The sequence below is a fragment of the Somniosus microcephalus genome, chromosome 11 (assembly GCF_052327205.1).
Source record: "Somniosus microcephalus isolate GS21.2 chromosome 11, FLI_Smic_1.0, whole genome shotgun sequence".
Taxonomy (NCBI): domain Eukaryota; kingdom Metazoa; phylum Chordata; class Chondrichthyes; order Squaliformes; family Somniosidae; genus Somniosus; species Somniosus microcephalus.
Window position 1 is genome coordinate 212,648,763 of NC_140997.1, and position 24,153 is coordinate 212,672,915.

The 24,153-nt window shown below is 46.8% G+C and overlaps 1 protein-coding gene across 2 annotated transcripts in view; it reads right to left on the bottom strand.

Moving 5' to 3' along the window:
• itih3a.2 (inter-alpha-trypsin inhibitor heavy chain 3a, tandem duplicate 2) overlaps positions 1–24,153 on the bottom strand; it is a 72,958-nt gene that overhangs the window by 20,453 nt on the left and 28,352 nt on the right. For both annotated transcript variants that reach the window (XM_086001863.1, XM_086001862.1), the window contains exons 14-16: positions 23,162–23,301; positions 22,448–22,608; positions 12,062–12,166 (exon numbers count right to left, since the gene is read on the bottom strand). In XM_086001863.1, coding sequence (XP_085857989.1) covers positions 12,062–12,166; positions 22,448–22,608; positions 23,162–23,301 — 406 coding nt within the window. The remainder of the gene's footprint in view (positions 1–12,061; positions 12,167–22,447; positions 22,609–23,161; positions 23,302–24,153) is intronic.

Here is a 24,153-nt window from a genome sequence, read left to right on the forward strand (position 1 = left end):
AACTATTTTAAACAATAATTTAAATTTTTGAAAAAAATAATTTTATTTTCTAACGGGGATAAAAATAAACTTACCTTGCTTTAAAGTATTTAAAAATAATAAATCTGTGGAAAAAATGTTTTAATTTTAATTAATTCACCACTTACCTTGTAAAAAGCAGGCCTTACGCCTGCTTTTTACATTTCTAAATTCTGCAGGCTTATGTTCCTGAGAAAACCTGTAAAAAAGACCGAAGTTCGATGCGCACGCGCAGCCCCTCCTGCGCATATGTTCGACCTCTGAACCCCTTTGTTCAGAGGAACGGAAGTGCCGGTTTCCCGCGCATGCGCAGTGCATGCAGGAAACCGGCACTTCCATCGGGCCTACGGGTGAGTACTCACCCGTGGAGACCCGAATTTCTGGGCCACACTTAATGGCACAGTTTCAAGGAGCTAATGTGCATAGGTCCCTGAGGTGGCAGGACATATTGAGAGAGTGGTTAGCAAAGCATATGGGATCTTGGGTTTCATAAATAGCGGTATTGAGTACAAAAGTAGAGAAGTTATGCTGAACCTTTATAAAGCACTGGTTAGGCCACAACTGGAGTATTGCGTCCAGTTCTGGTCACCACACTTTAGGAAAGATGGGAAGGCCCTTGAGAGGGTGTGGAGAAGAGTTACCAGAATGGTTCTGGGGATGGGGGATCATGGCCACAAGGACAGTTGGAGAAGATGGATTTGTTTTCATTAGAGCAAAGGAGGTCGAGGAGTGATTTGATAGAGGTGTACAAGATTATGACGGGTTTGGATAGGCTAGATGGGGAAAGGCTGTTCCCACTAGTTGATGGCACAAGGATTAGGGGACACAGATTTAAGGTTTTGGGCAAGAGATATAGGGGGGATGTGAGGAAAAACTTTATTACGCATTGACTGGTGAGGACCTGGAACTCGCTGCCGACAGAAGTGGTGGAAGCGGAAACACTCAATATTTTCAAGGGGAGACTGGGTAGGCACATGAGGGAAAAAAATTTGCAGGGCTACGGGAATAGAGTGGGGAAATGGGACTGACTGGATTGCTCTACAGAGAGCCGGCGCGGACTCGATGGGCTGAATGGCCTCCTTCTGTGCCATTATGACTCCATGGGGGAAAAATTCAGTTGGTTGCGCCACCCGTTAGCACCTTAAGAGGGCACTAAGTGGGGCGCAAACCAACTAGCGCCCGGGCGCGGCACTGCCCATGCCTCCCGCAGAATTCAGCAGGAGGTTAGTGGTGGCGCTAACCATTAGCACTGCACCGCTGGCGATGACGTCATCGGTGTGCGCAGCACCCCGCTCACGCCCTGGCCACGATCTTCGGGAGCGCCCCCCTGTTTTACCGCCGGACGCTATGTCCGACAGGGTCAGGGTGGCGTACCTGCGGCCGGGGAGGCGCAAAATAAAGGCGAGGTGCGGGGCGGCCATTTTTGTTGTTGGCCGCCTGCCAGCACCTGCCTGCGCTTCGGTCCCCGGCCTCTGGAACCCCCCGCGGAGTGCCAGCTGCGCTCTAAGAGCCCGGCACTTCTCTTGGGTGCCGGGCTCTTTTGCCTGCACTCCCGATCCCCGGTGGCCCAGCTGGCACTATATATAAATACGAGTTGTTGTTGTTGTTGTATTTAATTGATTTAATAGTCAATTTCCTTTGCTCCTGTTGTCACTATAGGATTTGATTAGAATGTATCATATGAACAGCTTGAAGACCATATCTACTTCTGTGAGAGGTTGACTGAGTGCGTTGCTGAGAGAGAGTTTTTAACCAAGAGAAGGTAAATAAATGAGTTTGGCACAAACAGAAGTTAAGCACCGAGATACAATTGGCCTGAAAATCAGCAAGGCCAGCAAGGGTAGTGTTTGAATGTTGATTGGGCTGGGAGGATTTAAGTTGAACAGACAAACAAAAGACAACTGAACTGCTAGAGGCTAGGGTAGTGAGAAGGCAGCTGAGTGATGTACAGACTTAGTGAGCATAGCCTGGCCATCGAAAAAGGCAGACACAGACAGACCTGGCTGCCAAGCGAGGACAGGATATGCTCTCACTGCAGTCAGGGAGTGGTGGAGACAGAGATGCACTTCCTTACAGCTTGTGGAAAATATCAGGGCATAAGGGGGAATTTCTACCCAAAATTCATAAAAATATGCCCTGAATTCAAAAATTTGAATGACGACCAAAAACTCCCATACCTATTAGGGGAACAGAGAAATTGCGTAACCTTAGCGGCAAACTATGTTACAGCTTGCCGTAAGCAGAGGGACAACCATTAAATCTAAGAAAAGAGTATATACATATTATATGAGTGTATATTTATACACACAGGGATATATCTGTTTATACACTATAATGGATAGATCTGCGTTTATGTGTTCAACCATAAATGTTTTTTTCGGTGCTTTGGCAACATAAGATGTACCTTGTTATGCCAATAAAGCAATTTGAATTGAATTGAATTGAATTGAGTACAGGGAGTTTTACCTGAACTAGAGTCTAGCACTGAAGAGTAGTTGACTTGAAACAACTTTCAGTTATTTGAGTTTCCAAGTATTTTGAATCAATTTATTATGGAAGGACATGGAAGCCTATATTGTGCAGAACTTGCATGATGTGGGAGCTTCTTTGAAACTGAGTACCCAGGAGAACCATAGGTGCGAGAAGTGTCCCCTGGTGGACTCACCTGAACTGAATGTTACTGAGCTTCAGAAATATTTGGAGACATTCGCCACTCTATGGAATGGAAGAAGGGTTGTTAGAGTGCAAGTTGCAGGGGGCGATCGTTAGACAGCTGGAGATGAACATAGGCACAAGAAAGGATATGAGTGACCACCTGCTGTGGGGGATAGGGGGAGGAGAAAGAGAGGAAAACTCAGGTACAGGCAACGCAGAAATCTCACGGGATTCTTGAAGCTGTATGATGGGTATACAGTGCTAGATACCTATGACACAACAACAACAACGTATTTATATAGCATCTTTAACATAGTAAAATGTCCTAAGGCACTTCACAGCAGTATTATAAGACAAAAAATGTTGACCCCGAACCACGTAAGGAGAAATGAAGTAGGCTTTAAGAAGCGTTTTAAAGGAGGAAAGAGAGGTCACGAGGCGGAGAGGTTTAGGGAGGGAATTCCAGAGCTTCGGGCCTAGACAACAGAAGGCACGGCCACCAATGGTTGAGCGATTATAACCAGGGGTGCTCAAGAGGGCAGAATTAGAGAAACGCAGCTATCTCAGGGGGTTGTGGGGCTGGAGGAGATTAAAGAAATAGGGAGGGGCAAGGCCATGGAGGGGTTTCAAAACAAAGATGAGAATTTTGAAATCGAGGCGCTGCTTAACTGGGAGCCAATGTAGGTCAGCGAGCACAGGGGCGATGGGCGAACGGGACTTGGTGAGAGTTAGGACATGGGCAGCTGAGTTTTGGATAACATCAAGTTTACGTAGGGTAGAATGTGGGAGGCCAGCAGGGAGTGCGTTGGAATAGTCAAGTCTAGCGGTAACAAAGGCATGGATGAGGGTTTCAGCAGCGGATGAACTGAGGCAAGGTCGGAGACGGGCGATGTTACGGAGGTGGAAATAGGCGGTCTTAGTTATGCCGCAGATGTGTGGTAGGAAGCTCATTTCAGGGTCAAATATAACACCAAGTTTGCGAGCACTGTGGCTCAGCCTCAGACAGATATTAGGGAGAGGTTTGGAGTCATTAGCTAGGGAATGGAGTTTGTGGCAGGGACCAAAAACAATGGCTTCGGTCTTCCTAATACTTACTTGGAGAAAATTTCTGCTCATCCAGAACTGGGTGTCGGACAAGCAGTCTGACAATTTAGAGACCGTGGAGGGGTGGAGAGAAGTGGTGGTGAGGTAGAGCTGGGTGTCGTCAGCGTACATGTGGAAACGGACTGTGTTTTTGGATGATGTCGCCAAGGGGCAACATGTAGATGAGAAATAGGAGGGGGCCAAGGATAGATCTTTGGAGGACACCAGAGGTAACGATGCAGGAGCAGGAAGAGAAGCCATTGCAAGTGATTCTCTGGCTACGATTAGATAGATAAGAATGGAACCAGGCAAGTGCAGTCCCACCCAGCTGGATGATGGTGGAGAGGTGTTGGAGGAGGATGGAGTGGTCGCCCGTGTCAAAGGCTGCAGAAGGATGAGGAGGGATGGTTTACCTTTATTACAGTCACAAAGGATGTCATTTGTGACTTTGATGAGAGCCGTTTCGGTACTGTGGCAAGGGTAGAAACCTGATTGGAGGGATTCAAACATGGAATTGTGGGAAAGATGGTCACGGAGGTGACAACACGTTTGGAGAGGAAAGGGAGGTTGGGGATGGGATAATGGCTTACAAAGACGGAGGGGGTCAAGCGTTGGTTTTGAAGCAGATTTGAGGGAGAGGGGACAATACCTGAGGAGAGAGAACTGTTATCAATGTCAGCTAACATGGGAGCCAGAAAAGGAAGTTGGGTGGTCAGCAGCTTAGTGGGAATAGGGTCGAGGGAGCAGGAAGTGGGTCTCATGGACAAGATGAGCGTGGAGAGGTCATGTGGGGAGATCGGAGAGAAACTGGAGAAAGATGCGAGTTCAGGGCTAGGGCAGGGGGGAACCTTAGAGGACGTTTGGCCCAGTGGGCTAGGGGAAGAAAGGGAAGTGGCAGAGACAGTTGAACGGATGGTCTCAATCTTAGAGACAAAGAAGCCCATGAGCTCCTCACACTTGTTGTCTGAGGTGAGGGTGGAGGAGACAGGGGAGAGGGGTTTAAGAAGACTGTTAGCAGTAGAGAATAGAAGCCGGGGTTTATCTTTACAATCCAGAATGATTATGGAATAGTGAGCAATTTTGGCAGACGAGAGCAGGACCTGATAATGCTTTATGTGATCCAGCCAGATCTGGCGGTGAATGGCTGCATCCCTTGGACTTAAGGGAGCGAAGATGAGGGCCGTACTGGGGGAAGCGGCCAGGGTGAGAGAGGGCAATTGTTTTAATAGGGACTAGGGCATCAAAAGTGGTGGTGAGGGTGTGGTTGAGCAGGTCGGTAGCTGCAGAAATATCATGGTGAATGGAAGGCCAAAGACTGGACAGTTGGAAGAGAGTTGGGGGAGAGTTTTTTCTGGGGCTGACACAAGGAAGTAGGGTTGAGGGGGAAGGGGGATTTGGGTGGAGAACGATATGAGGAAGTGGTCAGACATGGCCTTATCTGCGATTGACACAATGGGAGTAGTGAGGCCATGAGAGATGGCAAGGTCGAGGGGGTGGTTGTGAATATGGGTTGGGGAGTTTAGATGGAGGGAGAGATTAAGGGAAGATAGGAGGCTAGTGAACTCAGAGGAGAGAGGGCATGATGAATTGAGACGGAGGTTGAAATCACTGAGGATGAGAAGTCGTTTAGTGTAGAGGCTGAGGGAGGAAAACAGTGAAGATAGCTTGATAATAAAATTTTTATGGTACTTGGGTTGGCGGTAGAGAATGAGAATTTTAAATGAGAAGTGAGAGAGTGGAATAAGGTGAGATGCTCAAAGGAGGAGGAAGTGCTAAAGGAGTAGGGGGACAGACAAAGGTGTGATTTGGTGATGGGAGCCACACCGCCACCATGGTGGTCTGGGCGGGGCAAGTGGTGGAAGGTGTAGCCAGGCAGGGAAGCTTCATTTAAGGGTAAGGTGTCATCACTCCTCAGCCAACTTTCCGTCAGGGCCATGATGTTGATGCAATCATCCACGGTAAACTCATGGATGGCAAGGGCCTTGTTCGCAAGTGAATGGACATTCTGGAGGAAGATGCGGAGAGGGTCGGTGATGGCTGACCCACTGCCAGCGTCCACAGGGTCAGCACTGGGAGGGGTGAGTTGGTTGGGGAGGAGATTGGCAAGATTAGGCCCCAGCGGGTGCACTGGGCAGGAAGGTCGGTGAGAGAGTAGGATGGGACAGTTGGGGTTACTGCTCGTGAGGCGGCAGCGACGAGTGCCTCGATGGGCCCTTCGGAGGATACCAAGAGAAGCACAGTGGGAAGCTGTGGGCTTATCTAAGAGGGGGTCAAGCCTGGGACGGCAGCAGGAGAGTAGGAAGGTCGAAGAGTAATGAAGGATTGGGATAGGGATTTGGGAGGGCAGAGTACCCGAGAGAGGAGAGATGAAAGGAGGCCTGATGACAGGAGAGAGCGGTCAGGGAGGGATAATGAGAAAAGGAAAAGGAAAAGTGGGGAGAAAAAAGTGGAAATAGACGTGAATGGCTCGGGTCCGGAGCGGCAGCCAAAGTGTGCACGCGAATGGACATAGGGAAAAGCTCAAGTTACATAGGCCTGGTTAGGTAGTAATTAATGGGATACATATTTCCTGGTAGTAGCAGGGAATAGGTTGGAGACAATAGTAGGGAGACCAGAGTCAAAGTCAGAGGTGCCATGGAGGGACAAAGCTGACGAACACAGCTGAGAACAGTAACTCAGCGTAGATAAATTATGAGCAATGCCCTAGGGGTTGGGATGGTGAGGGCGGCACGAGAGTTAAATGCAGATAAGCAGGAGTATTGGGGGATGGGACAGTGAGAGGAGTAGACGGTCACTTCTGGAATTGTAAATGGGAGTTCCAATTGATATGTTGCCTCACAGGTGCCAGGGTAAGAAACAAAGGGCCATATTTTGCGACCCTCACGGGTGCGTACGAGGTGCGCACGTGCCCGTAGGGGCCGCGCGAGTTCCGGGTTTAGGCACGCGAAGCGCATGCGCGAAAACCCAGAACTTGCGATCTGTCAAGAATCTTCTCAACAGCTCCGCCGCATCCCCGGGAGAAGGGCCTCCGCAGGTGGAGAGTTGCGCTATTTGCCCAACTTCCGCCTGCTGAATGCCTGTGAAATTCTTACGCCTGATAAAAGCGGTAAGGCCGGCTTTTACCAGAATAAGAGTTTTAAAAAATTAAAAAATGAAATGTTATCACTCATTTATACATCAAAAACCCTGTCCAATAAGGTAAGTTTATTTTTAGCCCCGTTAAAACATATTGAAAAACATTTCAAAAATTGTAATTTTCATTTAAAATATTTAATTAAATGGCATTTTAATTCATTTTAAATATGTAATTTTTTAAAAATGTATTTCAATGAGTTTGTGTATTTTTTAAGTGATCCCCATTCATACTTATGACGTATGCAACTCCCATAAATATGAATGGGGATTCCCTTCTTTTATTGGTTGGGCCGGCCCATGTGATCCCAGGGGCGTTTGCGAACCGCATGCACCCCTGGAATACGTGGGGCTCTGCCTACGCAGACCCAGAGAGGCCCAGGATCGCAAGACTCTGTACCTCCCGGGCCACCAAGTACATTCGTAGATTTTTTACAGGTCAGAGGCATCCGCCCGCGGGAAGCCTCCGATCGCAATTTCAGACCCAAAAAAGAATGAGTGTAGAAGTTCTTGCAAAGGAAGAGAGACAACTGGAAGTCATAGTTCACGTCAATGGCTTAGGGAAGAAGTACCAAGAGTTAGGAATTAATTTAGGAAGCAGGACCTCAAAAGGTAGTAAATTCAGGATTACTGTCACTGACACGCCAGTATAGGAATAGTCAGATTAGGGAGGTTATCGTATTGCTAGAGGCATGGGTGGCGGCACAGTGGTATACAGTCAGGGAAGAGTGGCCCTGGGAGTCCTCAACATTGACTCCGGACCCCATGAAATCTCATGGCTTCAGGTCATGGGCAAGGAAACCTCCTGCTGATTACCACCTACCGCCCACCCTCGGCTGATGAATCAGTTCTCCTCCATGTTGAACACCATTTGGAAGAAGCACTGAGAGTAGCAAGGGCAGAGAATGTATTCTGGGTGGGGACCTCAATGTCCATCACCAAGAGTGGCTCGGCAGCACCACTACTGACTGAGCTGGCCGAGCCCTGAAGGATATAGCTGCCAGTCTGGGCCTGCGACAGGTGGTGAGAGAACCAACACGAGGGGAAAACCTACTTGACCTCATCCTCACCAATCTACCTGTCGCAGATGCATCTGACCATGACAGTATTGGTAGCAGTGACTACCGCACAGTCATTGTGGAGATGAAGTCTCATCTTCACACTGAGGACACCCTCCATCGTGTTGTATGGCACTACCAATGTGCTAAATGGGATAGATTCAGAACAGGTCTAGCAGCTCAAAACTGGGCTTCCATGAGGTGCTGTGGGCCATCAGCAGCTGCAGAATTGTATTCCACCACAATCTGTAATCTCATGGCCCGGCATATCCCTCACTCTACCATTACCATCAAGCCAGGGAACCAAACCTGGTTCAATAAGGAGTGTAGAAGAGCATGCCAGGAGCAGCACCAGGCGTACCTAAAAATGAGGTGCCAACCTGGGGAAGCTGCAACACATGCATGCTAAAAAGAGGAAGCAGCATGCTATGGACAGGGCTAAGAGATTCCACAATCAACGGATCAGATCAAAGCTCTGCAGTCCTGCCACATCCAGTCGTGAATGGTGGTGGACCATTAAACAACTAACAGGACGAGGAGGCTCCATGAATATCCCCATCCACAATGATAGTGGAGCCCAGCACGTGAGTGCAAAAGACAAGGCTGAAGCGTTTGCAACCATCTTCAGCCAGGATGATCCATATTGGCCTCCTCCTGAGGTCCCCACCATCACAGAAGCCAGTCTTCAGCCAATTTGATTCACTCCACGTGATATCAAGAAACGGCTGAGCACATTGGCTACAGTAAAGGCTATGGGCCTTGACAACATCCCAGCTATCTTGCTGAAGACTTGCGCTCCAGAACTAGCCGCGCCTCTAGCCAAGCTGTTCCAGTACAGCTACAACACTGGCATTTATCCTACAATGTGGAAAACTGCCCAGGTATGTCCTGTCCATAAAAAGCAGGACAAATCCAATCCGGTCAATTGCCACCCTATCAGTCTACTCAATCATCAGCAAAGTGATGGAAGGTGTCATTGACAGTGCTATCAAGCGGCACTTATTCACCAATAACCTGCTCACTGCTGCCCAGTTTGGGTTCCGCCAAGACCACTCAGCTCTCAACCTCATTACAGCCTTGGTCCAAACATGGACAAAGGAACTGAATTCCACAGGTGAGGTGAGAGTGGCTACCCTTGACATCAAGACAGCATTTGACCAAGTGTGGCATCAAGGAACCTTAGTAAAACTGAAGTCAATGGGAATCAGGGGGATAACACTCCACTGGTTGGAGTCATACCTAGCACAAAGGAAGATGGTTGTGGCGGTTGGAGGTCAATCATCACAGCTCCAAGACATCGCTGCATGAGTTCCTCAGGGCAGTGTCCTAGGCCCAACCTTCTTCAACTGCTTCATCAATGACCTTCCCTCCAACATAAGGTCAGAAATGGGGATGTTTGCTGATAACTGCATAGTGTTCAGTGCTATTCACAACTCCTCAGATAATGAAGCAGTCCATGCCCGCATGCAACAAGACCTGGACGACGTTCAGGCTTGGGCTGATAAGTGGCAGCTAACATTCGCACCACACAAGTGCCAGGCAATGACTATCTCCAATAAGCGAGAGTCTAACCACTGCCCCTTGACATTCAACGGTATTACCATCGCCGAATCTCCCACTATCAACATCCTGGGGGTCACCATTGACCAGAAACTTAACTGGTCCAGCCACGTAAATACTGTGGCAACAAGAGCAGGTCAGAGGCTAGGTATTCTGCGGCGAGTGTCTCATCTCGTGACTCCCCAAAGCCTTTCCACCATCTACAAGGCAAAAGTGAAGAGCTTGATGGAATACTCTCCACTTGCCTGGATGAGTGCAACTCTAACAACTCTCAAGAAGCTCGACACCATCCAGGACAAAGCAGCCCGCTTGATTGGCACCACATCCACCACCTTAAACATTCACTCCCTCCGCTGCCGGCGTACCGTGGCTGCACTGTGTACCATCTACAAGATGCACTGCAGCAACTCGCCAAGGCTTCTTCGGCAGCACCTCCCAAACCCGCAACCTCTACCACCTAGAAGGACAAGGGCAGCAGGCGCATGGGAACACCACCACCTCCAAGTTCCCCACCATCCTGACTTGGAAGTATATCACCGTTCTTTCATTGTCACTGGGTCAAAATCCTGGAACTCCCTCCCGAACAGCTCTGTGGGAATACCTTCACCACACAGACTGCAGTGGTTCAAGAAGGTGGCTCACCACCACCTTCTCAAGGGCAGTTAGGGGTGGGCAATAAATGCTGGCCTTGCCAACGACACCCAGATCCCATGAATGAATAAAAAAAATGCTGAAGATTCTGATTTTCTTGGGCACTGGAAACAACAGGAGTGAGTTGTCCCAATGGGATGGCCTACACCTGAATAGAGCTGTGACTAATATCCTTATGAAGATGTTAAATGGAGCTTTGGTGGAGCAACAAAGTGGAATAGATTGCTTGGAAGGAAACATAATAAGATGATAGAGAGGTTAAACAGGATAAAATAGTTGTCATATTTCAGAATTTTTTGACCATTTTTACACAAAGAATTCAGAAGAGTAACTTTTAAGTTGGGTTTTGTGAAAACAATGTGTATTCTCGTGAGTTTAAAAAAGGGTCTCCCACATGAAGGGTGATTAATATGCTAATTACGAGAACTTTGCACCCATTACAGGTAGACTACCCTTTATCCGGACTTCCGAAAACCGAAACCCTCTAAAAACCGAAGGTTTTTTCGGTCAGCGTAAGTCGTGCGCACGACATGACCAGAGTGGCACACGACTTACAGGCCTAGCCGGATAAGGGATAGTGTAGCATTTTTCCGCACTTCTGAAAACCGAAATCGCTCAGCGTAAGTGTAACATCCTTTATCCGCACATCCGAAACCAGAAAACCTCTGAAAGCCGAAAGTGGCACAAAGCATGACTTCTGAAAACCGAAATCGCTCAGCGTAAGTCGTGCGCACGACCCCGACCCCCGCCCACCCCCGACCCCCCGCCGACCCCCACCCCCGACCCCCACGCCAACCCCCACCCTTTCAGATAAGGGATAGTGCATCCTTTATCCGCACTCCCGCAAACCGAATTACTCTGAAAACCGAAGTGTTTTCACGCACCTTCCGAAATCCGAAATTTTCCTAAAACCGAAACACGGCTGGTCCCGAGGTTTTCGGATAAAGGATAGTCTACCTGTATTAGCATGTCTAGCTAACTGAAAAAACACCTCTCACCCACTGTGCTGGAAAACACTTTGATTTCTGTCTATCTGTGAAACAGTGACTAGGAAAAGAGATGTAGACACCAAAAGGCGGTCTGATTTTTAGAAACAGGACACTGCACAGGTCGTCAACTAGCAAAAGGCTGTAAAAGCAAGGAGTCTGCAAAGACCTGCTCTGGGCTGTAGGACAGGATGCAGAGGAGTTAATCTGGTCAAGTCAACAAAGGCAACTCACTGAATTCTTGGAAGAAATAACAGAGAGGTAGATAAAGGAATAGATGGGATTCATATGGATTTTCAAAATGCATCATTATCTTTGCCATAAGTCTCTTATTGATAAAGTACCACACAAGAGACTTATGCAAAGATAATGGTGCATGGAATTAAGGAGAATGTTGACACATGGATAGAAAAATGAAGAGCAGAAAGTAAAATATAGAGTTAAAAGCAAGTTTTTCCAGAGTAGAAGGGTGTAGTGAGTAGTGTTGGTGCCACTTTTTTTTTTACTATATACTTATGTGATCTGAATGTAGGAATTGATTGACCAATATCAACATTTTCTGATGAATAAAAATAACAATTTATACACCTCAGCTTGAAAGCTTAAATTGTATATTTCTATAATTATACTTAAAGCACCAGGGGGGTAAAAATTAAATGGGTTACTGTCCGCGCTAAAATAGCACAGAGGAATTCAATATGAACAGGTTAAACATATGAGAGCAATAGTGCTCATAATTTCTATCCCACAAAAAATGATTCAACCATTCTTTATTTGAAATCTTATTGGTTCTTGATTTTATTTGATGCTAATTATCACAACAGAGTGAACATAACCTATATTGTCTTCTTTCCTGAATAATATTGCTTTTAACAAATATTCATGCATGACTACATTTATTTGAAAAAAAAATCTTACCAGGTGGTGCAGGAGTATATCCTTGTAATCTGCGTAAATCTTGCGATGTACGGGAACCTGGCGATGTACGGGAATAGCCTACATTTGGCACTGCCTGGAGTTTGGCTGGACCAAAAAAAGTTTCATAAATCTTCTTATATTCATTTGTGTTGCTCTCTATAGCACCACAGGGAACCCATTCTATGAACGTTTCATTTTAAATAGTTTTTTAATTGAATTCAGCAGTTTACAAGCACTCTTGGGTTATATCGAATTGCAGGTTACATTACGCGGCATCTGCAAATACATATGCTGAAGATTTTGTATAGCTCTGTCCATTTTTATTGAAGAGAACCCAAAAATCTTCTACCAGCATGTAAACAGTAAGCGGGTAGTAAGAGGCAGGGTGGCGCCTATTAGAGACAAAGAAAGTGATATATGCTTAGAGGCGCAGGGCAAGGCTAGAATACTCAATGAGTACTTTGTATCGGTGTTTACTAAGGAGGTGGATGCTGACAAAATATCAGTAGAAGTGGAAAAGGTAGAAGCAATGGAAGGGGTGAATATTGATAAGACAGGATGTACTAGAAAGGCTGGGTATGCTTAGAGTGGACAAGTCGCCTGGTCCAGATGGCTTGCATCCCAGGTTGCTAAGGGAATTGAGGGAGGAGATAGCGGAAGGGCTTGCCATAATTTTCCAATCTTCCCTAGATGCGAGGGAGGTGCCTGAGGATTGGAAAGTTGCAAATGTGACACCATTGTTCAAGAAAGGGTGCAAGGACAATCCTAGTAACTACAGGTCGGTCAGTTTAACATCAGTGGTGGGTAAAGTTTTAGAAACAATAATCAAGGAAATAATTAACGGGCACTTGGAGAGGTTTAAGCTAATTAAGGAGAGCCAACATGGATTTGTAAAAGGCAGATCATGTTTGACTAATCTAATTGAATTTTTTGATGAAGTAACAGGGAGGATTGATGAAGGGAATGCAATGGATGTTGTCTATATGGATTTTAGAAAATTGAGGCTCACAGAATAGGTGGGTCAGTGGCATGCTTGGATAAGGAATTGGCTTAAGGACAGAAAACAGCGAGTTGTGGTAAATGGTTGTTTTTCAGACTGGAGGATGGCAGACAGTGGTGTTCCCCAGGGGTCAGTGCTTGGGCCACTGCCTTTTTTGTAATGACCTGGATATTGGAATACAGAGTAGAATTTCTAAATTTGCCAATGACACCAAACTTGGGGGTGTGGGAAACAGTGAGGATGATACCAATCGACTGCAACAGGACATAGAAAGACTAGCAGAATGGCCAAACAAGTGGCAGTTGGAATTTGATACAGAGAAGTGTGAAGTGATGCATTTTGACAGAAGGAACAGGGAGAGGCAATGTACACTTAATGGCACAGTTTTCAAGAGTGTGCAGGGACAGAGGGACCTGGGAGTTAATGTGCATAGGTCCCTAAAGGTGGCAGGACATATGGAGAGAGTGGTTAGCAAAGCATATGGGATCTTGGGCTTCATAAATAGAGGTATTGGGCTGGATTTTCACTGAGGAACAGAAAGCAGAGGCTGCAGATTTTGACAGCTGGTGGCCATTCTGCTTTCTGTGCCGGTGAGATGAGGGACTCCCAAGACCTGAAGGAAGGCTGTAAAGGTTAGTAGAACTTCTTTAAACACTTTACACAGACCAAACACACTTACCTCTGCAATCATGCACCCATCACTCACCTGAACACCGGGCATCTCGACCCCTCCAAGCCCTTCATCCCGACAGCCCGCCTCGCTAACTTGGCGTGGTTTGGAGCTGTCGGGAATCCCACATTTCAACAATGAAAATAGGGATTAGGCTAAAAACTGCCTGTTAACTACCTGTTATCAGGCAGTTAATTGGCACTAAACCCCTTCCCGCCTTCGGGAGGCAGGTCCCAGTGCGGGGCGGGTACGCGCCTCCTTTGAAACTGGCATGTAGGCGGGTTGGGGGGCGGGACCCCCGATTTGGGGGTTTTAAACACCCACACGCCTCCAATCCCGACTCCCCGGCCCAATGAAAATCCAGCCCTTTGAGTACAAAAGTATAGAAGTTATGCTGAACCTTTATAAAGTACTGGTTAGGCCACAACTGGAGTATTGGGCTGAATTTTCTGAATGGGAATCTTTTGGAGGAGGGACTCCCACTTTTCGGGTTTCAGTCCCGCCTCCATCAGCTTCTGGCCAACCAACGGGATTTTCCCCTAATTGACGTTGTTAAGCCCGCCCGGCGGGCTCAGCAGGCCAATTAGGGAGAAGTTAGTGACAGAGCACGTCAACGTATGACGTGTCATCTGTCAAGAACTTTTGAAAGAAGAAATGTCATCATTTAACAGCTCTGTGAAGCTGTCAAACACTGACATTTTGTACAGTTTAATGAGCCCTTGTGTTCAGGACTCATCAAACCTTTCTACTTTGCCGAAATCAGCTGACTGTTGGATCAGAGGATGCAACAGCCAGTCTGTGATCTCTACAATGGAGATGTCGGGAACTCTGGCTCCACAGTGGCTGAAGGCTGTAGGTAGAAACAAAGGTAAGTTAACATTTTCTAACACTTTACACTCACCTCAAATAATTACCACTCCACACTTGCACCCATCACTCACCTCTACATCGCACTTTCAGACCCCTCCGACCCCCACAGGCCTCCTACTCACCTCCCACACCCCGGTGGGGTTCCCCCAGGTCAGGAAGCCCACACTTGAGGATAAAAAATGAAGATAATCCTATTTTCTGCCTGTCAACTACGTGTTAACTACGTGTTAACAGGCAGTTAATAGGCTTTAATCCGTTCCCGCCTCCAAGGAGACGGGACCCGGGACAGGACGGCTTCCCGCCTCCTGGCAAGAAGGCACGGAGGTGGGTTGGGGGCAGGGTCTGCCACCCGCCCCCAAATTCTGCACATTTCCCGGCAGTCCCGCCTCCATACCCGCCTCCTCGGGGCTGAGAAATCCAGCCGATTGTGTCCAGCTCTGGTCACCACGCTTTAGGAATGATGTGAAGGCCCTTGAGAGGGTGCAGAGGAGATTTACCAAAATGGTTCTAGGGATGGGGGATCTTAGCTACAAGGACAGGTTGGAGAAGCTGGATTTGTTTTCATTAGAGCAAAGGAGGTTGAGGGGTGATTTGATAGAGGTGTACAAGATTATGACAGGTTTAGATAAGCTAGACAGGGAAAGGCTGTTTCCACTAGTTGATGGTACAAGGACTAGGGGACACAGATTTAAGGTTTTGGGCAAGAGATACAGGGGGGATGTGAGGAAAAACTTTTTTACACAGTGAGTGGTGAGGACCTGGAATTTGCTGCCGATGGAAGTGGTGGAAGCGGAGACACTCAATGTTTTCAAGGGGAGACTGGATAGGCACTTGAGGGAAATAAACTTGCAGGGCTACGGGGATAGAGTGGGGGAATGAGACTGACTGGATTGCTCTACAGAGAGCCGGCAGGACTCGATGTGCCAAATGACCTCCTTCTGTGCCGTATGACTCTATGGGGGAAAAATTCGGTATCGCCCCATTTGGGGCGCCATTATTGGCGGTGCACAAAGTTTAGCGCCTGGCGCTAATTATCGCCTACGGCAGCAAACTTGGCTTTTATCGCCCCTGGAGGTGATTGGAGCACTAAATCAGGCGCTTCACACCTGTCTTAAGGCGCAAAGGCTGAGGAGCGAGGCGCTACCTCAGAGCGCTGGCGAAGCAAGGAAGGGCAAATCAAAATAAACTTGCAAAGTGCTGCTCAGTACTCAAAACTCCTTCACACAGCGTTGAATCGCCCCAGAAGTCTCTCTCTCTCTCTCTCAGAATGCGTGGTGCAAAAATGTCACTGACAAATAAAGGCAGGAAGCGGTCGCCTTTAGATAGCGCTCCCCCTAGTCCCTTTCTGACAGCATAACGCTCCCCTCAACCTGTCATTGCTAGCGGCAGGTGGTAAGGCAGGGGGTGCCACTCAATATCCGGTCCGGGGTGCTAACGGGGCGTTGCGCACTCGACTGACGTCATAATCTGCTGGCGCAGGAGACCGTGGCGGGAGTGTTTAGCGCCGCCGCAAAATGTCTAGTTAATTTCACCAGCAGCACAAACATCGCCGTGCCTGGCCTCTAGTTGCTTTGCACCCCAATTGGCACCCTCTTAAGGCACTAACGGGAGGCGTAAACAACTGAATTTTTCCCCCTGTGGGCTGGATTTTCATTCAGGCGGTGGGTGGGAGGCGGGACTACAACTTTCGGGGTTGTAGTCCCGCCTCTATCGAGATGTGGCCAATCCACGCGATTTTAACTTGATTGACCTTGTTGAGCCCACCCAGCGGGCTAAGCAGGCCAATTAATGGCCACCCAGCAACAGGTGATGTCACAGACTGAAATTTCATCTGTCAAGAGGTTTTGACAGATAAAATATCAGCATTTCACAGCTGTTTGAAGCTGTCAAACACTGACAGTCTTACTTCTAAGCTGAGTCCTTCTCCACAGACTCAGTTAGAAATCTTTCCTGCACAGAAAGCTGAAGGCTGTCACTTTTGACAGTTCGCAGCCATTCTGCTTTCTGTGCCGGTGAGATGAGGGACTCCCGAGACCTGAAGGAAGGAAGGCTGAAAAGGTCATTTAAACTTCTTTAATCACTTTAGACACACCAAACACACTTACCTTTACACTCATGCACACATCACTCACCTGAACACCGACACCTCGACCCCTTCAAGTCCTTCAACCCGACAGCCCGCCTCCTCTAACTTGGCGTGGTTTGGAGCCATCGGGAATCCCACACTTCACCCTTAAAAATAGGGATTAGGCTAAAAACTGCCTGTTAACTACCTGTTAACAGGCAGTTAATTGGCACTAATCCCATCCCGCCTCGGTAGGCGGGTCCAAGTGCGGGGCAGGTACCCGCCTCCTTTGAAACTGGCATAGAGGCGGCTTTGGGCGCGGGATGGGGTCGGGACCCCTGATTTCGGGATTTTAACCCCCCCGCACTCCACGTCTCCAATCCCGACTCCACGGCCCAATGAAAATCCTGCCCTATGACTCTATGGGGTAAAAATTGGGAAGCGCCACTAATTTTAGCGCCCCGAAAAAGTTAGCACCTCCGTGGCCGATTTTCCCAGGTACCTCCCCAAGAGGGAGGAGAGGTGCTACCGGAAGCGCCCCACGTTCCTCTTGGGGCGCTGTGAGCCAAAACCACGACGCTATGTGCAGCGGTACTGCAGGCCTTCCTCCCCTTATTAAAGCTGGGCCACCAGGGATCGGGAGTGCCAGCAAACGAGCCTGGCACTCAAGGGGAGTGCCGGGTTCACGGAGAGCAGCCGGCACCCCGCAGGGGGGGGGGCCTTCACGGGGACTGAGGACAGCAACGGGGGCAGGTGCTGGCAGGCGGGCAGCAACAAAAATGGCCGCCCGCCACCTCCCCTTTAACTAGCGCCGCCCCAGCCACAGGTAGGCCCCCCGACCCTGGCGGACATAGCGTCCGGCGGTAAGTCGGGAGGCACCACCCAATGTTACAGCCGGGGCGCGAGCGGGGTGCTGCGCATAGTGATGATGTCATCGCCCGCAGCGCCGCGCGGCGCTAACACTTAGCAGCGCCGCCGCCTACCTCGCGCTAAATTTCACGGGAGGTGTTAGCGGCGCCAGGCCCAGGCACTAGTTGATTTGAGACCCATTAGCGCCCTCTAAATCAACCGAATTTAGCCCCCTATGAAAGAAAGAACTTGGATTTATATAACAACTTTCACAACCTCAGGATGCCCGAAAGTGCTTTATTGCCAATTAAGTAATTGTTAAAGTGTAGTCACTGTTATAATGTAGGGAAATGTGGCAGCCAATTTGCACACAGCAAGGTCCCACAAACAGCAATGAGATAATGATCGGAGCATCTGTTTTTTTGGTGTTGGTTGAGGGATAACTATTGGCCAGGACACTGATGAGAACTCTCCTGCTCCACTTCAAATAGTGTGATGGAATATTTTCCGCCCACCGGAGAGGGCAAACAAGGCCTCGGTGGAATTACATACTGGGGGTAAGTTTCACCTTCATCACTTGGGTAATAAACAGGAGGAATTTAAAATCAGGCAGGTTCTATAATGGGTAGGTGATCCCCTCCGCTAGTTTACCACGTAAGTGGTGAAGGTGAAGATTACCCCCGTGGAGTCATTCCAGGAGGGTGAGTTAATGCTCATTGGGTATGACTGGTGTTTGGGCAGTGTATAGTTTTACGGGATGATGATTTGAACAGAGGGGATCTGTGGTTATCCATGCACATTTTCAACAGAAAAGTGAACTCAGCAAGTAATAAATGACCAGGCTCCAATTACGAAATCAACTAGAATACTAAGGCTGTGTAATTGCTCACCATTGTCAGTATTTCTAGGGCTTACAATTGTTGCAACTCAATTTACTGGTCTGCGAATTGGAGTGGAATCCATTTCCACCAGTATTCTACCCCAAAGTTGATGTGTCCAAGTTTCCTATTGTGGTTTTCCCCATGATTCACCTACCATAGAGCTGCTTTAAATATGTAACCGAGGGCCAGTGGTGTTGGCATGACAAAATTCCAAAGTTACACTCACAATGCACCAGGGGTAACTTAGAGCAGGATTTATAAGGGGAACTTGTTACTAGTAATAACTGAAACTGGAGTGACTGAGGAACTTTTGAGTCTGAAGAGTATACAAACTTTGACGACAGATTACTGGAACTGCGGAAGAGTTCTTGAAGCCTTTTTTATTTTGTTTTTCCCCTAAACAGTGCTGGACTTTCCTCTGACTGCCCGTGAGACCACTGGGATATTTTTGCCCCTACCCACAGTGAGGGGTTTTAAGGACCAGGTATGGAATTCCCATTGGGCATTCCTTTGCTTTCCATTATAATAGAGGAAGAGGAGCAGCAGGAGAGAATGGAGGAAAGGAGAGTGCAGCAGTGTATGAGGAGGATGCACCCTTTAAGATATTATTCCCCACCCAAAGAATTTACATGCCACACAGCTCCTATGAAGACCTTAGAGGGTGTGCAGCGAAGGTTCACCAGACTGATTCCTGGGATGGCAGGACTGTCGTATGAGGAGAGATTGTAGGTTTTCCTGGGAGGGTAAGTCTGCAGAATTCACAGATTTAAAAAGCAGGCATAAGGCCTGCTTTTTACAAGGTAAGTGGTGAATTAATTAAAATTAAAACATTTTTTTCCACAGGTTTATTATTTTTAAATACTTTAAAGCAAGGGAAGTTTATTTTTAGCCCCGTTAGAAAAAATTTTTAAAAATTCAAAAATTTAAATTATTGTTTAAAATAGTTATTTCATGTAATTTACAGTTTATTTTTTAAATGTGATTAAAAAAAAATGTATTTGAAGATTTAGTGATGTTTTGGGGCCGTAGTATTTATAAGTTTTGACTGCTCTTCCTGTCAATCTTATGAATGGAGCATTCCCTGCTCCAATTGGATCCCCATGGCCCACGTGATCCCAGGGGACGCATCGAACTAACTGCGCCCCTGGGATACGCAAGCACTGCGCGCCGGCAGCTGGACCAGGCCCCGGATCAGAATTCCACGGGGGCCCACAGCACAACGGCCGGCGCGCAAGGCAAGTGCAGGTCGGAGGCTTGCACCCGCGGGAAGCCCCCGACCCGAATTTCTGGGCCATAGTTTTTCCAGAGGACTGGGGAATTCTGGGGAATTCTTCCAATTTGGCATCACAGCATGTCAACAAGATAGGGCCATCCAGTGTTATGGTGTTACTGGGGCAAGCTCCCATGGTTAACCCCCTCAACTTCCTGAACAGAAAGGGCTGCCACTCACTCAATGCCCAGATCGTGTGTGCAACTTTCCATTATGCATTCGTCCTTAGTATATTCAAGACAGAGATCGATAGATTTTTAGATATTAAGGGAATCAAGGGATATGGGGATAATGCGGGAAGGTGGAGTTGAGGTAGAAGATCAGCCATGATCTTATTGAATGGCATAGACATAGAAGACATAGAAGATAGGAGCAGGAGTAGGCCATTCGGCCCCTTGAGCCTGTTCCGCCATTTAATGAGATCATGGCTGATCATCCAAATTCAGTACCCTGTCCCTGCCTTCTCCCCATATCCCTTGATCCCTTTAGCCTTAAGAAATATATCTAACTCCTTCTTGAATATATTTAATAAGTTGACCTCAACTGCCTTCTGTGGTAGAGAATGCCACAGGTTCACCACTCTCTGGGTGAAGAAATTCCTCCTCATCTCAGTCCTAAATGGCACCCATTATCCTTAGACTGTGACCCCTGGTTCTGGACTCCCCGACCATTGGGAATATCCTTCCTGCATCTAGTCTGCCTGTCTAGTCCTGCAGGCTCAAAGGGCCGAATGGCCTACTCCTGCTCCTATTTCTTATGTTCTTAGGAATTCGGCCCTCCCTGAGCTCTTCAAAGAAGATTGTGTGAACGGATGGCTTGTGCACACAGGCATTGTGCGCAAGATTCTCCTGCAACATGATTGAGTGAAGTAGGTGAGGTCTAGCAATTGAAGTTCATCTCCCAGGTGGTGTAATAAATGTTAAAGCAGTGGAAAGGATTTTAAAATTCTGTACGCAAGTAACTACTATTAGGGGAGATGGCAACATATACTGTAAGGTCCCTTGTTTAATGACACACTCCCCACCTCCCCCACCCCCCATCCTTACCTAGAGTGAAGGGTTAGTTGTGCAGCTAATAACTTTCAGAGGGCGAAGGGTGTTGATGGCCAGAAGGAACGGGAGAGTGGTCAGTCTGTTACCTTGCCTGCCCTTATCAGCTCATTGAACTTCTTGCAGCACTGGTCTGAAGTTCTGGGAAGTGAGGGATGTGACACTCAGTGCCACTGTCAACTCCCTCCACATAGTACAAGGAACACTTGTTTTGGCTTCCTCTCAAGGAGACCCAGTAGCCTTTCTCTCCTTTTGCAGCAACCATTTAGGAGGATTTGTAGGTCGGTCTCACTGAGGTTGTGGGCTCTACTTTTTTGCCTCCGTGCAATGCCTTTCTCCCTTCTTTCCCTGCTTCTGCCAGAACCTCCAGTGGAAGATATTATTTAAAGATTGCACAAAATCACACATGAGCCATCCATTATAGTGACCCAACGGTCAACTCACTGTGGTGAGCATTTTCCTATTTACGTGCTGCTTCTCCAGCTTGCTGCTGCTCTCTTCAGCAGAAGATCGGTGGGCGCAAGTCCCAGCTCAGGAACAAAACCCAGCAAAAATGACACTGCGGAATTTTAGGGTCTAGGTGTTTATCAAACATCCTAAATCCTGAGCTGCCGGCTAGTTTAGGTGGTAGACAAATTTGGCACTAATTCCTTATTGAAACTGTGCCCCCCTCAATAATGGCCCAGATTTTACAGTGGTAATGATGGCGAAACTGTCAGCATTGCCGTCATTACCCCTCTGAAACTGACCATAACTTCAGGATTTAGTGCGTGCGCGCGCAGATAAACGTGGGAATCCTGAAGTTGCGCTGTGGAACTCCCCATAGCCGGCAATCATTGAAATCACTTGAACCGACAAAAACTTCCCCTTTGCCGCTGTAATATCGCTGTTAAGCACCCCATAAAAAGCCAAACCTTGTTCAATGAGATGTAACTAGGGTTTTAACAGCGTTCTGAGTAATAACCACTGCTGAAAAACCGTTCTGGCCCTGAAAAAAACAGTTTTATATTTGTGGAATGTCAAATATCTCTATTATGATAAAAATTACTAGATCTTAAAAAAATATATATATATATATTTTATTATTTTAAAGGTTTATGATATTTCAGCTTCAACCTTAACCCCGTGTGTATGTCCCAATCTTTATTTTGCTCTCTGTAAAATTTTTAAGAAGTGAATGATAATCCCTGCTTTTTATTTCCTGGTTTGATGTTTGCGCTGCAATCAAAGAAACGTTGAGAAAGCTAAAGTTTTTGCCACAGAGATCGCGAGATCTTTGTGGGAAGCTTTCTTCAAGGTCAGCGGTGATCACCGTCGCTTCGCCGCTGACCGCAAATTCAGGGCCATTGTTATTTTAAGACTGTCTGTCTGCCCCATGTCAGGCACATTGCTTTAACTACTGCTCCCTGTGTATTTTTATTGTGGTTAATTATTACATTCCTGGAAAGTGCAAATATTGCAAGAGCATACAAGCCCAGAAATTACCATGGCGATACCAGTGGATTAATTATGAACTTTTTTGAGGCTTTTGAAATAACACATGAGGAATGTCTTATGAGGCCATTAAGTACATTGGCTATAACCACCACAAGTAATTTTGAGGCTAAATCACTCAAAATATTTTTTTATGATAGTTTTTACAGAGGTAATATTTATGATTGATGCCATGGCCAAAGTTTAAATTATATCCAAAAAAGGCAATTTAAACCAGAGAACTAAAAACAAAGGATACCATGTCTCATGGGTTTGTCAGCCATGAGGATTCCATGCATTCTGTTCTCCTCTGGTTTAGTCACAACCATTGACGTTAGTGGCGTTACAAAGCTATACTTCAGCGAAAGTTCCAAGGCTCTGTCCTTTAGTTTTTCCTTTTCCTCTGCACCTGCTGAAACCCTGAAATTGGAAACAGATTGAATGATTTATGAACTGTTTCAACAAACAATCAATTTTTCTCTCCTCCAACTTTCCCTCCAATTTCCTCTCATACACCTCCTCTTCTGAAACCAATGACTCGTGCTAGGGTATACTTTGAAAGGTAGGGACAACTCCCCCAAATAACCATTCTTCATTGGAGAGTCTGAACAGTTAGTGTTGGTAGGCTATTTGACCATGGGGGTCTTCACAGCCGATTCCAATCCTATCCTCAGCCCCATCCATATGAGTACATTATGTAGCAGGGACTTTTGATAATGGTTATGAAGAGCAATTTGGCCAACTTGCCCCCTTTGCAGATGCAGAGAAGCTGAGGGCCAACTATAGCTCCCCACTGCTGCCTTAGCTTAGATCAGTTAACTCACTACATTCTTCTTTATGATCAAAGCATATTTTGTTAGCTATAAATTTTTGTTAAACTGCTCAGAATTCTTTTCAAATATGAACTCGACCTGTTCCGCTTGCTAATTATCAATGGTGCAATTTTGTAGAAAGCAAGAATTCCCTACTTTACCTTTGTTTTAAGAGCTGTTGAATAGTCAAGTAAGCCCACAGTCTCTCAGTAAAGTCACCAAAAATATATTGCTGATGTTCAAGAACGCTCTCTGCCTCTGACATGTTGACTTTGCCCTCAAGATATAAATTACTGCTGGCCTGCAAGGGAAGTACATCATCAATGTGGCTGACATTAAAGATTTCAATCTGACTCTATAAAGATAAATCATTCTGTTCTTGGGAAGGCATTTTAAATTAAGAAAAATCAATGGTGTGTTGTCAGAGATAAAAAGAACTAAATGCAGGAAATCTGTAATAACATAACTCATACTGTACATGCACTGGTTGCCAGCTTGGTTCAGTTGGTAGCACTCTCGCCTTTGAGTCAGAAAAACATGGGATTAAGCCTGACTTCAGAACCTGAGCACATAATTTTGACTGACACTCTAATTTAGTTGGAGGAAGTGTTACGTTGCTGCAGTTGCTGTCCTTCAGATAAGATATTAAATTGTCTGTCCTGGTAGATGTTAAAGATTCCATCGTGCTACTCCAAGAAGATCAGGGAGTTCTCTATATTCAGGTGTTCTCCCTAATCTCCTTAAGCATTGAAAGCATACTAGCTGGTCATTTATCTCATTGCTGATGGTGGCATTTTGTGTGCAAGATGGCTACTGCATTTGTCTACCTAAAAACAGTCACTGCATTACAAAGTTGTTCATTCTATGTAAAGCACATTTGATACGTGAAAAGGTGCCATGTGAGTGCAACTCTTTCTTTCTTTCAGTTTGAGCAACATCTGAAAGAGAAACAAAAACAGCAACAAGAACTGTTGACTCCTCTGTGGAAACACTTGGGCCATTTTCTATGTTAAAAGGTATATAGATGGAAGTTTGTTGTTATAAAAATCCCATGGCACTATTTAAAGAGGAGCTGAGAACTTTGCTGACTATCACCTCTCAACTAAAACTACAAAAAACAAGTTAGTAATAAATAAGGTCAGAGAATGGGAAG